The sequence below is a fragment of the Camellia sinensis genome, chromosome 15 (assembly GCF_055761805.1).
Source record: "Camellia sinensis isolate YWXY chromosome 15, ASM5576180v1, whole genome shotgun sequence".
Classification (NCBI taxonomy): Eukaryota; Viridiplantae; Streptophyta; class Magnoliopsida; order Ericales; family Theaceae; genus Camellia; species Camellia sinensis.
The window spans coordinates 19,140,579-19,159,323 of record NC_138975.1 but is presented as its reverse complement, the minus strand read 5'-3'; the positions used below and the strand labels follow the sequence as shown (position 1 = coordinate 19,159,323).

General features: G+C 35.3%; 1 protein-coding gene across 2 annotated transcripts; it reads right to left on the bottom strand.

Annotated features, from left to right (window-relative positions):
- Positions 1–1,374: 1,374 nt before the first annotated feature.
- On the bottom strand, positions 1,375–17,995 carry LOC114285653 (WUSCHEL-related homeobox 8-like). Of its 2 annotated transcripts, none has more exons than XM_082907891.1 (3): positions 17,612–17,992; positions 3,807–4,337; positions 1,375–1,595 (listed from the first exon to the last, which is right to left on the bottom strand). In XM_082907891.1, exons 1-3 carry the CDS (start codon positions 17,820–17,822, stop codon positions 1,510–1,512), a joined length of 828 nt encoding a protein of 275 aa, XP_082764017.1. In that variant the 5' UTR covers positions 17,823–17,992; the 3' UTR covers positions 1,375–1,509. The 2 variants fall into 2 exon arrangements, with proteins under 2 accessions (XP_082764017.1, XP_082764016.1); XM_082907890.1 differs by having other exon boundaries at positions 1,534–1,897; positions 17,612–17,995.
- Positions 17,996–18,745: the final 750 nt, after the last annotated feature.

Genomic DNA, 18,745 nt, shown 5'->3' with positions numbered 1-18,745 from the left:
ATCAAAATGAAAAATGTTAGGAACCACTTTTACGAAGATTGAAAATATGAAAAAGGAAAAAGAATAAATGAAAATGAAGAATATATTTGTGTAGTGAAGATTGAATTAATGAAGTGTGGAGTTCACATATGAAATGAATTTGAGCCATTCATTTATTTTTTTAAGTAAATTTTGAATTGATAAAGGTGAATTTGTAATATTATTGAATCAAAATTTATTAACCATATCCAAATTTTCATCAAACACCACTTATTATATTTTTAATCTATGGTGTTTACATACATAAATTTCTTATGAGATTAAAAAAAAAATACAATTACTTTCATATTTTTAACTTAATTATATTAATTTTTTTAGTAAAATTAAATGGGTTAAATTAACACAAATAGTGAGTAGATATTAAAATATATAAAAATAAACATACATTTTAGTTTAAAAAAGATGATAATATTATTTTTTATTCATATAACTAATAAATTATAGATTAATATTTTTTAATTATTATGTAAATTAAAATTTCAAAGGATATTAATATAATATAATTATATCGACTAACTATTTTTTTTTTTTCAAATTTGGAGTGGTGTGTGTAATTTTTTCTAAAAGAAATTATTAATTATAATATTTTCTACAAAATTACAAAAAAAAGTAGCTAAAAATATTTACATAAATAAATAAAAAATATATCAAGATAAAATACAATTTCATCAATCATTTGATTATATCATTTAGGTAGGGTTGAGAATTTGGCACGGAACTCAAATACAGGTAATTAAAGCTTTATGATTGATCCTTTTTTATATAAACTTGATTATGACACAACACAATAACACGAATAGTAAATAGATTGTGTTTAGATTGAACATACATAACTCAAATATAATATGTTTGACCCGTATAATAATTTATGTCAACATGTTGATATGAACCCACTATTAATCCGCAAGTAACCCAAATACTACTTTTATCTAGTAGTCAATGCTTTATGCTTAGCCATTAAATTAAATTTCGGTATTTCAAAAAAACACTTGTTTTGTTTTTAAAGATTTGTTGAATATTTGGATATTAATGTTCAGAATTCATATTGGGGTTAAGAAGGATGGATTTGGGTGTCAACAGTTGACTCACATTCAGAAGCAACCTCTTCAATCAAGTCATGGCTCCAATTTAAGCCATACATTCCCCCACACAGGTTTGTGGCCAGCTCTTATGGGGTTTTCATTTTAGGTTAAGTGTTGATTACTAACTAACCAACCACTCCAAGTAGGCAAGTAATGCAATAGTTATATCATTCACTCAAAAAACTCCCCAAAGCATATTACTAGATTTCAATATTCAACCAAAAACACAATCTCATGATCAAGAGAAAGGAAATTTATCAAACTCATATATTCATTGGTGTGGTAAAACTATACGCATCTTTAATATATTGGGTTCATATGTTTCATCAACAAATAGTAATATTATGTAGACCAGTAACGTTAAACCACAGTAGTTTGCATTATAGTATCAACTTGTCATGTTGTAGTCATCTTCCTGCAAATATGGATTGTAGCTCCCTGACGCTCTCATCTTTCCAATCAAGTGGTCGATTCCTGCAATCATCAATGAACAGGTAATTAAAAGTTATTTACCAAACTCGGGTTATTTGAAAACTTATTTCTCACATTTATGTTGTTTTTAACTCATTTCCTAAGCCCATGTTACTTACTATTTTCAAAACACGATTTTATGAAATAACTTAGGTTTGAGAAATAAGTTAAAACCACCTAGCATTAAAAAAATAAGATACCAAACCATATTTCTTAAACAATTGAAATAGTAGCAAAAATAATAAGTATCTCCATCATGCAAGATGATATCCTTGTTGTACTTGCACTCAATGTAACAAGAGTTACTGAACGTCAAAAAAGTTAAATCAGAAGTATAATATATCTCACGGTGTAAAGCAGCAAAAAGTATGGATAAAAATATAGAATCTCACTTTAGTCTATAATTTTCCAATTGAAATAGTCAACTAGCAATGTGGCCCTTCTGTCCATTTTCTGTTAAATAGGCTGACAGAATTTCCTATCTAAGGTTCACATAAGTAGCTTTGAGGGCAAATATAGAATTTCAACGAGTAAGGGACACGAAATTTTCCCAAGGCTGACAGAGAGAGGCCTACTTGTCTACCCTCACCCTATGGATAGACCGCACCCATCTTCTCCCCCTTATCCCAGAAATTCAATCCCTTCCCTACTACCCACAGCCACACCAACATCCCTTTCTCCACCACCACGAACTTCGAACTTCCCACTTCCCCTCTGTCCCAATCCCAACCTAAGCCACCACCATTGGCCCAGCTTCAATCTCACATGGCCCAAACCACTGACCAAAAAGAACCACCGCACCATAGCCCAATGGATTGATTTTCAGGCATGACAAGTGAGCCAATGATTATTGTTTGTTGTCAACACTAATGGGTTGCAATCGGCACCAACTATTCTGATTTCTGCCGCCCCCCTAGCTCTACAGTTATGCCATTGGAGTCATTGATAAGCAATCCTAGACACTGAAGTAGTTCCTATTTCGTCCATCATAGAGTAGAGGAGTAGAGAGGGGAAATGGTGGGATGGGTTGTTGGGGTGGATTGGGAGGTGCATATTAGCGAAATGGGTGTGGCATTGGGTGTGGAGTTGAATGAGACAGTGAGTTTGAATGCAAAAGGGATAAATTGTAACCATTTGTGAAATACAGAGACAAAAAATTACATTTTTACCCTTTAAAATGCACATGAGGGTCATGTACCATTTTATGTCACACTATTTAACGGAAAAACGTACGGAAGGGCTAAATTGCTAGTTAACGAGAAGTGAAAGAAATTGACTATTTCAACTGAAAACCGAAATACTAAAGTGGGATCCAGTGTAAAGTGCAACGGTGCAAAGTGTAATTTACCCATGAAAGTAATATTGAAACGAGCAAAAAAGATTTTTAATTCTCCAACCGTTCTTTTTTGAACCTATCTAAAAGCTCTCTAAATATCTCCACATGGAAGTAGTGCAGAACTTTGTCAGCACATTTCAATTTATAGTTCTAGTAACTCTCCCATTAATGATCACATCAAATTGTTATTCTATAGCCTAAAACCTTTCAAACAGTAAAAACTATACACGCCAGGAGAGTACGTAATCTGAATATGCAAAACAAACACATTTGACATGAACCTTTGGCATGTTAATATGAATGACAACACATTAAATAAAGAAGGGACAAATTCAATTTAAAAGACAGGATATGAAGATGGAAAGATATATATAAATCAAAATTTGAGTAAAGAAGTGTTGCAGACAACAAAAGTGCCACAACCAGAACTAGATTTCATTCAAGAATAATGTGCTACAATGACAAAACAAAAATAAATAAATACGGGAGAAACAAAGAACAAAAGAAGTGCATAGCCAGAAATAGTAATTGCGATATAGCTTGTTAAGTTGACTTGTAAAGAAAGTCAATGCAATTAGAATGTGCTGAGTGTCTATGCATGTGTGTTAGTAACTGATCACAAGTAAAAAGGATGAATCAAAATTGAACAAACTGTAATATAATCACAAACATGGAACTTAAAAAAAAAAAGAAAAAGAAAAAGAAAAAAGAGTAAAAAAAGAACTTTGAACATGAATATAACATTTTCTTAATTACTACAACTACTATATGCATCAACTTATATAAATAACAGTTCAGAGCATGAGGTCCATCAGAATCAATCTGTGTTGCATGATTGGCCAGTAAAAAGAAATCAAATGCTCAAAGGATATACATACTTGGGTTCGATAACATGCTATCATAGAAAGAAATTTGTCCCAAACTCCTTTCAGGTTTTGAACTGCCATTTGATGGAAACATGGGCTCTCCTTTATTGGACTTTGAATCTAAAGAACGCATCCCAGAGCTTATTTCAGGGTTTTGGAAGCACAAATCCTCAGCCCTTGGAGCTGGGTTATGTTGAGACTGGAAATCCTCTGGCTTTGTCTTCTTTTCATCAGGTGATTCAACCTCTGTCTCCACTTCTGATTCTGCATTGTTTGGTGCTGCAACATGCTGCTTCCTTTTTGATCTAGCACGCCTGTTCTGAAACCAATGATAGACATTTGACTTGGAAATTTGGCCGTGTTGAGACAAATCAGAGGTTATGTCTTTGATCTTCTGCTTGCTTGGTGTCCCATTCCCTTGGTCAAATAAACGTTCAAGAATTTGAAGTTGTACAGGTGTTGGAGTCCACCGTTGTCTGCCACTAATCTTGTGGCCAACAGATGCCATTAAGGGGTCACAATATAGATTTCCCAACCTGGCTCCTGAGAGAGCAAGAACAAGATTTTTATAGCAAGTTTAAAAAAAATCTTAATATTTACCAAAAGAAAATCAGTCATTTTATGAAAAAAGAGGAGAAAAAAACACCATGTTAAGAGTTTCCTCCCATCTTTAAGATCTTTATGTTAAGAATAATGTTAACAAACACAACTTCTATTCAAAATTTCTATACAAGATGTGTGACTCATCGTGGTCTTCCCATTCCAGAAAAAAGACACTTCATAATTTCAAAAATGCCACTGCCACTGCCACTGCCACTGCCACATTATTTTGGATGGGATTTGTGTATGAAAATTCTGTTTGAGCACCATTTTCCTTATGGTAAGGGAGAAAAGCGGGAGGAAGGATCTATAGCATTTTCTTCATTTGGTAGAAAGGAAAGAAGGGAAAAAGCAATTTTCCTCCAGCCGTGATGAAGGTTAAGCCCCTCTCTACCTCTTCTTCTTTTTCTTCTTCTTTGATATACACGGGTTCTTTCTTTCTTTTTAATGTTTTTGACATTCAAACATCATCGTTCCTTTGATATGCACGGGTGCAAATAAAATTAACCCTTTCTATCACCTTTGCTTTCCTTCCTAATCAATCAAACAAATAGAAGGAGATAAAGGCAACTTCCTTTCTCTAAGGATGCCTAGCTTTCCTCCCTTCCAATTTTTTAATCCCTTGTAATTGTAACAATCAAAGCATAAATACACAAATATCAACCAATTAACTTCTCTAACCAATGCCTAAAGAACAAATACAAGGTGAAATCAACTAAAATGAGTTTAAAAAAAATACGATAAACAATAATACCCACTAAGGATTATATAACCAAAATATATAGTTTTTTCAAAAAAAGAAAATCCAAATAATTGGCATGAGAAAACTAATATAAACAATCGACAACACAATTAGCTTATCATCATTCAAATAATAAAAAATAAAAAAAATAGAATGTGTAGAAAATAACATGATGCAAATTAAAAATACAAAAGATTAAATTACAATGACCTTCCTGAGATTTGGAGAAAATACACCAAACTCAAAAATTTTGGTATAATTACATTGGATTTCCTTGATATTTTAATTCAAGGAACACTAAACTCATTTTTCATCAATAATCCGTTAGTTGTATGGATGAAAAAAATAATGTTATCATCTCTATTACACTGAAATGTATATTTACTCTTATTGTCCTTGTGTCTTTCTTTGCACTATTTGCATTAACTTTGGATCATTTGGCATTACTAAAAAGGGTTGGTGTAATTTAGCATTGCTCAGTGTAATTTACCCAATACAAAAAGTCCAACCCTAGTAATTCAAACCCAACCCAACCCACATGCAAAGTCAAGTAATTGAAATTCAAATATTACTAGAGTTTTTGGGTTTTGACCCTTGTTCTTTGTACTTGTTTTGTGTTTGAATAAAATTATACCTTACCTTAAAAAAAAAACCAAACATACTGGCTAAAAAAACCTAAAATAATAAAAATTGTACAATATTTGACGAAGAGGGGAAACAAAGAAGGCTTGAAGCCCACCAAGAGGAATCACTGGATACAAAATGGCCCAATCATATAAATTCACGATATTTAAGCATAATCACCAAAGGATTCTGAATAAAAAGAAGTAAGACTTAATTACACATAACTCCCAAGACGATCACCAAAAACTCAGTTTGATCCAAACAAAATTTCACCCCATTTTTTGTTAATTGTTTGAAAATGTGTATTATTAATCAACAATTGACATCATTCCAAACAAATTTCAAGAACTAGTGAAAACAATTGTGCAATAAAAAAAATAAAAATACCAATATATTGATAAAAATATGGAATTATTAGGAAATTATTAAAATGGAAAGGAAGGGAATGAAAAGAGGTAACTGACGGGAACAAATTAGGTAAGAACTCAAATTCTTTGACCAATAAAAAGATATATTAAAAAAAATGAGAATATTTTATATTACATAATAAAAGAAAGGGATTTTTATTGATAAATCCATTCTAGAGTTGTTATAACCCATTAGGTCCACAAAAGAATATTATAACCTGATTAGTCCCATAAACTTTTCTGTTTATTCCATAAGGTCCATTTTCCTAATTTAATATATTTTCCTGGACTATTTTGCCCCCATATATATATATGTACAGTGTTAATACGTATTTACATATTACGTGCCTGTTTACGTGGCTGTTTCCTCGCTGATTTAGTTTGGCAGTTTCTATTTTACGTTTTTCTTCATCAATCCAATTCCAAGAGATACGTTTATGTTTTGCATACTCGTTCCAAGGATTGGTTGTGCTAGGGTTTCATTCTTGGTGTTGTAGTCTGGTTCTGTGGTTTGCGAGTGAAGACGACGAAGAGGTAGGTGTTCGGCTGTCACATTTTCCGAGCTTTAAGTAGTTCGAATCAGTTGTGTTCGACTTTCTGGAGGATTGTAGGATTGCATGATTAAGGTTAGTATCAATTTGATTATGAATACATGTTCAGTTTATAGTTTCATTTGTATGATGGAGCAGATGCTCTGTTTTTGGATTGATATGAATTGGATGCTCTGATTTTTCAATTATATGCTTCTTACGTGGTCCTGTGGAGGGGAGTACATTCATATTATGTGAAGAACAATGTTAGTTCTCATTTTACTTGGACGTATGCGTAATGAGGATCTCTGTAGATGATTTGATTATCAGTATATATGGCAATGCGAATGTTAACATTTTGTTAATGTGGATTATGTGAAGAATGTGGATGTTCTCATTTTAAATTGGTGTTTGCTTAATGAGGCTCTGTGTGTGTGATATAATTCAGAGTCTATGTGTCAATGTAAATGTTCAGATTTTGTTAATATTATGTGAAGTTTGTTGATGTTCTCATTTTTACTTTGATGTTTGCAATTTTGGCAACTTGTTAATATCAATGTGAATGTTCACATCTTTGTATTGTGAATTATGGATTTAGCACTTGAACTGTACACGTAGTAATTTTTGATTTTTTGCACAATGTGATTTTTCATGTCGATTTTGATTAAATGTGTAGTTCTCATTTTACTTGGACGTATGCGTAATGAGGATATCTGTAGACGATTTGATTATCAGTACATATGTCAATGTGAATGTTCACATTTTGTTAATGTGGATTATGTGAAGAATGTGGACGTTCTTATTTAAAATTGATGTTTGCTGAATGAGGCTCTGTGTGTGTCATATAATTTAGAGTGTCTGTGTCAATGTAAATGTTCACATCTTGCGAATATTATGTGAAGATTTTTGATTTTCTCATTTTACTTTGATGTTTGCTTAATGTTGACATGTTGTTAACAACAATGTGAATGTTCACATCTTCATTTTCTGAATTATGGATTTAGCACTTGAACTGTACGCGTACTTATCTATTTTTGGCACAAAGTGAATTTTCATATGGATTTTTATTACTGTTCGTTGTTGTGTTTTTGTGTTTTTATAGGAGATGGATACCTTTATGCTGTTGGTGTGTACATATGGTTGCAGCACAACTGTAATAAATGTTGCCCGCGCAATGTGTTATTCTCGTTTGGTGGAGTGTTTGTGTGAGAAATGGGATGAGTTGTCTGCTGGTTCTATTTCACTGTTCTATAAACTACCTGGGATTAGTAAGTGTGATTTGGACAATGAGGAAGAATTTCAGAACATGTTACTGCTTGTTAAATCAATGGGGGTACAACATGTAGAAGTTGTGGTTGAGTTGAAAAGTGGTATTGGTCAGCCAACTAGTTTGGGATTGGTGCATGTGGGGGTTGAGGAAGAAATTGATGCATTACGGAGATTTTGCCACCATAACGAGAAGGTGTTGTTGTCAGTCCCTTGGGCAAATGGTATTACGCATGTGGGACAACGGTTTGTTGGAGGTGCACAAGAATTTCGTGACGTTTTATGTAAGTATGCCATCCAATGTGGGTTTCAGTTTACATACGTGAAGAACGAGACAACAAGAGTTACTGCTGTGTGTGCGATGCGGGAGGAGAGGGGCTGCTTGTGGGCTATACATTGTAGAGCACAACGAGCAAATGATTTTTTCTACATCAAGAGTTTTAGTGATGTGCATACTTGTGGTACGGATGTCCGAACATCGAAGAATCCGCGAGTTAGTTCGGATTTGGTGTCGAGTACCATATCTGAAATTGTGAGGGACAAGTCGTTGACTCGGCCGTGTGATGTTGTGACTATTTTGAAGAGGGATTATGGGCTAGATGTGAGTTACCATGTTGTATGGTTGGCTGTGGAGAAAGCAAAGGCTGGTATTCGTGGAGATCACTCATTATCGTTTGACCAGCTGCGGTGGTATTCGGATGCTGTGATGCGGTACAATCCGGAGAGTTATGTCAATATTGACTATGATGCGAGTAGTTAACAGTTTCGTCGTTTCTTTGTATCATTCGCTGCGTGTATTTCTGGGTTCAATTCTTGTCGGCCTTTATTATTCTTGGATGGAACATTCCTCAAAGGAAAGTACAAAGGTCAGCTACTGGCGGCAACGGCGAAAGACGGAAACAATGGTTAGTATTTTTTTTACCTGTATATTCATGTCAATATTCACATTGACATGCATAGTGTGGACAAATGAGTGAATGAGAAATTATAAGTACTGTGAACATTGACATTAGTATGCACTGATGTGAATGTTCACATCTGTGTCTGCTGATGACTGTAATGTGAACATTCACATTATTATACACTGATCCATTCATATTATTATACATCTGTGCCTGGTAATGACAGTTATGTGAACATTCACATTCACATCAGTGTATACTACTGTCAGTTGATCCATTAATGAACAGTACTGTGAATGTTCACATTATCAATTGATGAAAAATCAAAAATGAATTATTAATGGTCGTTAATGTGAATGTTCACATCATTGTTGTTTATGAACTTGAATCCAGAAATAATAATAGTAATAGGGCAATGTAGATGTAAACATTCACATGACCAGTTTCGTTTATATTGTTTTCTATTCATTTTGGAATATTGTGAACAGTTGTGTGTTGGTGTTGTGTTGTAGGTCTGTTTCCTGCTGCATTTGCGATAGTTGATTCGGAGACCACGGCGAATTGGTCGTGGTTCTTGCATGAACTTGGGAAGGTTGTTGATGGTAAGCGCCATATTACTTTTATTTCGGATCGTAATCTTGGCCTGTTAGAAGCTATGCCGAAGGTGTTCCCATCGGCTCATCACGGTTATTGCTTACAACACTTGAAGAGCAATTTAAGAGACCGGATGAAAGGAATTGATAATGGCTTCAGGGATCACTTAGTAAGTAGTTTGGGTGATTGTGCTTATGAGCCAACTGTGGTAAGGTTCCATGAAAAGCTTGCAAAATTAAAAGAGGAGGGTAAACAACGAGCACATGATTTTTTCAAGGACTTGGCACCTGAGCACTGGGCAAATTCATACTTCAGGTAATAATAGTTTCATAAAGTGTTCCATTTGTCAAGTCAGAATGGTAGCGATGTGAATTATCAGTTAGGAATTGTAAAAATCTTCCAATTGTGTTTCATGTTCAATGTCAATGATGTGAATGTTCACATCTGATAATAATGACTGATTTGAATGATGTGAATCTTCACATCCGTTGTCATATTTTGCTGTTGTTAACATTCACATCATTCTGTCATTTAAGTTGATGTTGGTGTTCACATCTGTGCATCGTGTAAGTTGATGTTAATGTTCACTGCGAATGATGTTAATGTTCACATCAGTCAACGTGAATGTTCAGACCTGTTAACTTTCGTATTGTAAAATGTTTGTGATATTGTGCAGGGGCATGCGTTATGGGGAGATGACTTCCAATGCGGCGGATTCATTTAATAACTGGATTAAAGAAGCGCGTAATCTTCCTATCACTCAAATGGTGGACACAATTCGTACTCAGTTGACGCGGCAAATGTCTGCACGGCGTGACCAAGCAAACAAATGGAATGAGCTTATTTGTCCTACATTTGAAACAAGGCTTATGGATTCGTTCAATGACAGCAGGTCTTGGCAAGTTAGCAAAGCCAATGAGAATGTGTTTGAAGTTCATTCGATACCATCTGTTACTGTTGATGTTGCGAGGCGTACATGTTCGTGCTTCAAATGGCAAATCAACGGATTCCCATGTGACCATGCTGTTGTTGCCATTCAGAAGAGCCGCTACAATCTCAATGATTGTGTGGAACATTACTTTCATGTACAGACATATCGTACAGCATATTCGGGTGCCATATTCCCTATACCATCGGTGGAGAAGCCGCCTTTTGATCCCATGGACTTCACTATATACCCGCCAACTGTGAAAAGACCACCCGGAAGGCCGAAAAAGAATAGGATCCCATCAAGGGGTGAGAAACTGAAGCAAATAAGGTGCGGGAGATGTGATAAGCTGGGGAGCCATAATCGGAAGTCATGCAAGGAGCCGATATAGGATGTACATTTTTCATTTTAACGTTGTATTTTACATTGGATTCTTATATTCATTTCTGAAATAAGATTGTGTTGTGTTGGCAAGCAAAATAATGGTTTGGCAAACTTAGTATTTCATTTGTGCTTTTTCATTTTCTTTTTGTGTATGAAACTGATTTTTTTGTTAAAGTTGTAATGATAAATACATGATGTGGACATTCACATGCATGAAGATTGACATGAATACAAGATGTGATGTGAACTTTCACATGCATGAAGATTGACATGGTGTGAACATGCACAACTGTTATGAATGGAAAGAAATGTGAATATTCATACCTGTTCATGTTACCCGTAATGATGTCATGCAAACAGTGTGTACATTCCTGCACAAGGTATGTGTATTACATAAAAAACTGGTTCCACAAATCGCATCAAATATGCTCATTACAACACGGCATTATGAATATCATAAATGAGTATGAACATTCACATCAGTGTTGCAACTGTGAACAGTCACAGCTGTAAAAATTAGTGCATTTGAATATCATAAGTGAATGTTCACATTTGGCAGAGAAGAATGCCATTTACAACTGCTATGAGCAAGAACAAATGTGAATATTCACACATGTGTATGTGATCTGTAATTATGTCACGTAGACCAAGTGTACACTCCTGCACAAAGTATGTGTATTATACAACAGTCAGGTTCAAACATTTGCAGAAATTACACTCATAACAACACAACAGTGTGGATATCGTAAGTGACTGTGAACATTCACATTAGTCGTACAACTGTGAACATTCACATAAGTAAAACATAACAACACCAAAAGCAGTTCAAAATTCGCAGCTGCCTTTTTCCTATTAACAGATGTTGTATCACTGTTTTACAATCAGTTGTTGTGTCAAAATATCAACGCATTCCATATTAACATTCAAATCGACTGTTGGTTAGTTTGTAGGTGGACACCCCCCACCTATAGGTTTTAAGGAAGCTCAGATTTCTTATGATTCAAAAAACTATGCACTAACAAATCTCGTAGTCCACACCATTCTGCACTACTGAGGCTGCCCACAATTTCTTCATAATATATGTGCGCCCGCATGATGTAACATACTGCAGGTCCGCAGTCCACTCTGTAAATGCGAAATGTTTTTGATTAGCAGTTGACATGAATATTTACATAATGGTTATGGAGGATTTGAAAAAAATGTAGTGAGGCTTACGAGTCGTCGCCTTGCTGAGGACAGACATCAACACTTTTGGTTGGTTGTGCTGGATTTTGGCCTGCTAACTTAGTGTGTAGCGGTGATGACTCGCCAATAACGCTCACAACATGCTCAATGTACTTCCTCTGTGTATGAAATTTCAAATTAGGCACCAACAAACATATGTGTGTGTACAGTCATTTAATGCACGAGAACAAGTCATGTTTGTGTTGAAAAATAGCCACTTACAATTTCCTGTGCTTGGTCGATATGCGGGTCATGTATGCTTGTTCTTGGGCGCAACGAGTTGTAATGCTTCCACAAATTGTCTTTAGCATCATACACAACTATCGTCCAGTGGTACTCATGATGCAATGGGAATAGTAGATATCTCTCTTCTTGGTAGTTTTTGACATGTGCATCAATGTGTTTACTCCTTTTGCGAGGATGGTACTCTCGTATCACTTTCTATACACATTTGACAAATAATTAATGGATTGTGAAGTTTCACAGTCACATTACAAGTAATGGAATGATAGATTTTACCAAACACATGCTCGTGAAGATCAATAAGGCTTTATCCGAAGTTGGGTTGACCACCTCTTGTTGTTCATGCAACAGTTCAGCATATGCATCTATGAGCTGCACAAACATGGGGTCATATTATATAGATTTTGTGGATGTGAGTGTGTGTGTGTCTGTGTATGCATATGCATGAAGAGTGAATTATATTTGTAATGGCATACATTGCTATGTATTGATTCCTCCTTGATAAGGTTGACAATGTCATCAAAATACACATGTGTAGTCTTCGAATCTCCTTTCCACACCAGCAGCCTGTGCATTATGAACAAACCAATGCAAATATTTACATTGCACATATCTGAACAAACCAAAAAAATTGTACACAGTGAGGAATATAGACTATTACGGAATGTGAATGTTAACATTGGATGTTTGTACAGTCACTTACTCATCGCCTTCATTTTTTTGTAAAGCTTGGACCTTTTTTTTGTCTTGTTTGGACATCTTGGCCCAGACTTTGAACTTGTTGGTAAAGGATAATTTTTTTGGCTGCTTCGCTGGTGGGTGTTTCTCCACATCTTTAACCATTTCGACTGGATGGGGCTGCTTTTGGCCAGGTAAGTCTGGGTATTGGAAGTCAGACAAGCGATGTTCTTTGCGATCTTTTTCCTTTATACGCTTGACCCTAGAAGGTGGGTTGATATTGTGTTGCATTGGGCTAGGGGGTTGCCTTTCTGCCATAGCCTGTGTGACAATGTGCACTGACTGGTCATCGTAAAGATCCTGAAGAATTGTTTTATCGCATTCTAAGTCGATGACCAGCTGCGTTAAGCGTTTGATTTCTTTATCCTTCTGCTCCATGCACTTCTTCATTTCGATATTCACGTTGGGCGGGCTGGACTGGTTAAACAATTTATGTTCAAGAGCAGCTATGACTCTTGCCCTCAACTCTCATGAAAATTGAAGGTGTTTGTACTTTGCTTCCCATTGCCTTATGACGCCCCAAGCCTTTCGATTTTCTTGGATAAGCACATCAATGATATCAGGTTGGTTTGTGTTTGGTATTACAATAGCTCTGTCATAATGTTGGCTGCTAAATGGAATGTGAATGTCCTCATTACTGTCCTTCAGCTCCACCCCATCCCCAGAAAAGTGGGAGTTGCTGCCACTATGTTGTTCTCCCTTGATGTCAGAAACGTTGGGAGATGTTCTGGCTGGTTCATAAATTTCAGGCTCCACCTTCAATGTTTTACGCTTGAACTTTTGTAATTCTGTTAGGATTGCAAAGAGTTCACCGGCATTAACCTGAAAATGAAAGAAATATGTTACTTAACGCATATATTTGGGTGGTGTTATAATGTGAATGTTTTGATCAGTAGTTGAAGGCCCTACCTCATTAAAACCCAAATCAGCTAAAGAGGTGGTTTTCATCTTCTTCTGTAAAGCAGTCAGATCCCACTTCACACAGCGAGGAAAAGCATTGGGTCTGTGAGGTTGTAGGACGGTTGTGTGCTCACACAACCAGTACTTCAATAAAACAAGAAACGCATATTGTTATTTAGCATTTGCATACTAATGGCAACCTATGTGAATATTAATCACAGTCGCATTGTTGTGAACATCCCAGTAGTACATTACCATGGAATGTGAACATTCACATCTGTGAAACATGAGTGATGTCGCACTGTTGTGAACATTCACAGTAGTGAAAACATAATTGCCTACGGAGCTGTGTCGTAAACATTCACAGTAGTACATTATCATTGAATGTAAACATTCACAATGTTCACATTTGAATCACTGATGTGAATGATGACAGAAACATAAGTGCTGTGGCACTATTGTAAACATGCACAGTAGTATGTTATGAGTGAATGTGATCAGTCACATCAGTGTTTCAAATGTGAACATTCACAGTAGTGAAAACATAATTGCCTACGGAGCAGGGTCGTAAACATTCACAGTAGTATATTATGAGTGAATATGGACATTCGCATCGGTGATTCAGATATGAACATTCACATCTGTGAAATATAATTCCCTACGGACATTCACATCAGTGGTGCAGATGTCAATGTTCACAGTTGGCTTAGATGAACAACACTGGAGGATATGTGAATGTTATTATTTGACAACATGGGTACTTACCATCAATAACATGGCACAGCCGGTGACTTTTGCTGGATTTTTGTCATTTTGGGAAATAGACGATGTCAACGTTGTCCTAATTTGCTTGGCCCAATCATATTCTTGCATGCTTTCCAGTGGGACCATATGTGCGTAGTAGCCCCATCCTATTGTCTCTCCGCTTGTTGAGAAAAAAAGCTTTTGGCAAGCATACATGCACACTAGTCGGGCAACTTCTTCGTTGTCATCTTTCTTTTTTCCTTTCAATGCCTCGGTCAAAAGGGTGCGTATCCATTTTGAAGTCAACCGGCTGACGTTTTTGCATCTTCTGTTTACAATGCCAGTCTTTGGTTTCGCACCATATGATATGTCCATCGGCTTGCTGCCACAGTCCACACCAAAAATCAGCTTGATGTCGCTGTTATGTATTTTCATCTTCTTCTCCCCAATGTAGAAGGCATCTTCTGAAGCTTGGTACATTTGTAGTACATGCACAACAACATCATCATACTTCATGCATTTATCAAGGTCGATTTGATTGTTTCTCAATGCATCAAACAAATTCCAAAAAGGTGTTTGTTGAAGGCACCGAAGCTGTGCTTCTGTGAACTTGGTGGTTTTCATCAATTTGACCAGCCCGGTCATATTAGATCTGTAGTTCACATGGCGCATGTCGACATTGGTGCAAGTATTTGTTTTTGGGGTTTCTTCCTTCACATGGTACTCATCTCTTTTTCTCTTTCTGGTTTTCTTTTGTGCGACATCTGCAAAATGGAGCATTTAAAAAAAATTAAGTGAAGGCTCATGTGATTAGGATAGTGGAACAGATGTGAACATTCACAACATTTCCACTGATGTGCATGTTCACAGTTGTGTGCGTGGGTGTGAATCACCAGAGTTTGTGTGTGGTTATGAACATTCACATATGTACATGAATGTGTATTTCGACTGTGTCACGATAAACACAATGAACATATCATGTCAGTGTGTGGTAAACAATGCATTTTTATACAACCATGAACATCATTGAAGAACATGTGGATGTTAACACAAACATATAAAATGATGGATCAACTTATTGGATCACCATTAACAATCAACAATACCAACAAGGCAAACATTCGCAATAGGGGGAAAAGAATCTAAATATCCCTATTCATTGGCCCAATATTTTTCAATCCATGTGAATGTTCACAGCATATAACAACAGCACCAATAATATCTGATTGTCCTAAAATTTTCAGTCAGTGTGAATGTTCACAGCATATAAGAGCAGCACCAATAATATCTGATTGTCCTAAAAATTTCAGGCAATGTGAATGTTCACAGCATATAACAACAGCACCAATAATATCTGACTCTCTTAAAATTTTCAAGCAATTTGAATGTTCACAGCCTAGAACTACAGCACCAACAATATCTGACTATCCCAAAATTTCCAAGCAATGTGAATGTTGACAGCATAGAACAACAGCACCAATAATATCTGACTCATCTAAAATTTTTCAGACAATGTGAATGTTCACAGCCTAGAGCAAAAGCACCAATAATATCTGATTGAACTAAAACTTTCAGGCAATCTGAATGTTCACATCGTAGAACAACAACACCAATACCATCTGACTCTCCTAAAATTTCCAGGAAATGTGAATGTTGACAGTATAGAACAACAACACCAATAATATCTGAATGTCCTAAAATTTTCAGGCAATGCAAATGTTCACAGCCTAGAACAAAATAAACCAATAATATCTGATTGTCCTATAATTTTCAGGCAATGTGAATGTTCATATCTTCCAACAACAAGAACAACAACAGAATTGGCCAAAGAGTGTCAATGCCTGTGAATTGTCACAGCATACAACAACAACACCATTAATACCTGATTACTCAAACATTTTAACTCAATGTGAATGTTCACATCTGTTACCAACAGCAACAAAAAAAGAATTGGCCAAAACATTTTTGAAACCATGTGAATGCTCACAGCATTGCACAACAACCGAATAACATCTGGAATAATTTGATTATCAAACCATTTCCAATCAATGTGAATGTTCACAGATTTCAATAACAACAACTACAACCAAAACATTTTCGAATGTTGACAGTTGTGAACACAATGTAATGGCAACTGTAATGTTTTTGACTGCAAAAATCAATAAAATTAGGGATTACGATTGAGGGGTTCAGAATAAATCTTAGGGTATGAACAATAAGGACTCCTATATATTGTATACATAGGAAAAGGGGATATTTGTAAAAGTTCACAATGTTGGTTGTTGGTAAAGAGGTTTACGGTTTAAATACACGCATGAGTAGAATGCTTACGTTTTGTGCCCATTTTGACGACAAAGATGTTGAGACGAAGGGACGATGCGACGAAGGAACGTATACAGTTTTCTGGGTGTACGAACGACGAACAAGATGATGAGACGATGTGACGATCGAATGAAGACAGTCTTCTCGGCGTAGGGATGGGGGAGAAGATGATGAGACGATGCGACGATGCAACAATGGAAGGAATACAGTCTTGTGGGCGTTGAGGCGATGTGGAATATGGTTTTGGATTTCTAGACTGTAGAGGTACTGCGCGTGATTTCCTGCGCAAGAATAGAGAGGGGAAGAGAGACGGTTATTAGATTCAAAGAGAGAGAGAGAGGGGCGCGTGTTTCTTTAGGGCTTTTTTGGTCTTTTTGTATGAAATGGACCTAATGGAATATTAAAAAACAGTATGGGTTTTATGGAACAACACTCTTAGATAATGGATTTACTAAAAAAGCTCCCTAAAAGAAAAGGTAAAAATTCCAAATAATTTATTCAATTCATAATTTTTTTTTAATTATTGAAAAATAAAAATAGGGTTATGTTATGTTATGTTGTTCATATTATTGTAGAGAAATGGAAAAGTATGAGAAACACGAACAGCACATAATTATAGTTATCCTTGAGAAATTTTTAAGAGAGACACACAGAGAGAGAGAGAGGTACCAGTGAGATCGGAGTGAGAAGAGAGGGATTTGTGCATTTGGACGAGCTGGTCACAAATGGTGGCGTAAGTAGCGATTTGCTTGCGGAGGATCTCCAATTGCTCGTTAGTCATCACCGTCACAAGTACCCCGTTGTTGTTGTTGGTGTTGCTGCTACTATTCATCACTTCATCTTGACGTTGTTGTTGGTTTTGTTGCTTTTCCCAATCCATGATCTTGCTTTTTTGCTTCGTTTCATAGCTCGCTCGCTCCTCTTCTCTCTCTCTCTCTCTCTCTCTATCTCTATCTCTGTGTTTGCGTGATAAGTAAACAGAGTCTATCTCTATCTCTCTGTCAGAGTACAAGAGTAACGAGAAAGTAAAGAAATGGAGACGATAATAAAGACGCGGACAAAACCGGATCATTATTCATAATAATAATAATCAGTTTATTTGGTTTTTCTGAAAACAGTTTTTAATAAATTTTATTTTTTTATTTTTATTGGATTTTTTTAATATTTTACGTAATTTTTTTAATTTTTAGACATACTTAACATAAATATATTTAGAAAGTAAAAAAATTATAAATTTTTTTTAAAAAATTCACTAAATACCAAAAATACAAAAAAAAAATACTAAAATTCAGTACATTTTTTATATTTTTATGTATTTATTAATTTTTTAAAATATTTTTTTACAAATTTTTTATTTTTTAGATACATATAAGTAAAGTGCATCTAAAAAAGTTTTAAAAATACTTAAAATTTTAAAAATATTCACTAAAAATAAAAAAATATGAAAAATAAAAAATTTAATTTTTAAAAAACTTAATCCAAAAAACTCAAATCAAACTCACTGAATCTTGACCATAAAGCGCCGTGCCGTATGTGCCAAAAAATGATTTAGGGTGGCTGTGGAAACAAAAATGCTTGGGACCTCTAATTAGAGGTGTGTTTAGAACCTCTAAATTAGAGGTCTCTAACATCACTGTTGTGGAAATGAGGTTAAAAATTAATTTTTTATTTTTATTTTTATTTTTTAAAAAATAGAGAATGGTATATTTAAAATAAAATAAAATTAAAAAAGTTAGTTTTTGGATTTTTAACTTAATTGTCAAAATGATCGTTAATTTTGTTTTGGCCAGAATAAAGTTATAC

Bases quoted from the DNA above. Each gene is read 5' to 3' on its own strand.
- LOC114285653 (XM_082907890.1), bottom strand. From the start codon at position 17,822: ATGGATTGGGAAAAGCAACAAAACCAACAACAACGTCAAGATGAAGTG. The intron at 4,338-17,611 runs GTACCTCTCTCT...TTGCTCTCTCAG, and splicing joins TTCTCACTCCGATCTCACTG to GAGCCAGGTTGGGAAATCTA. The intron at 1,898-3,806 runs GTATGTATATCC...TTTGACGTTCAG, and splicing joins TAGCATGTTATCGAACCCAA to TAACTCTTGTTACATTGAGT.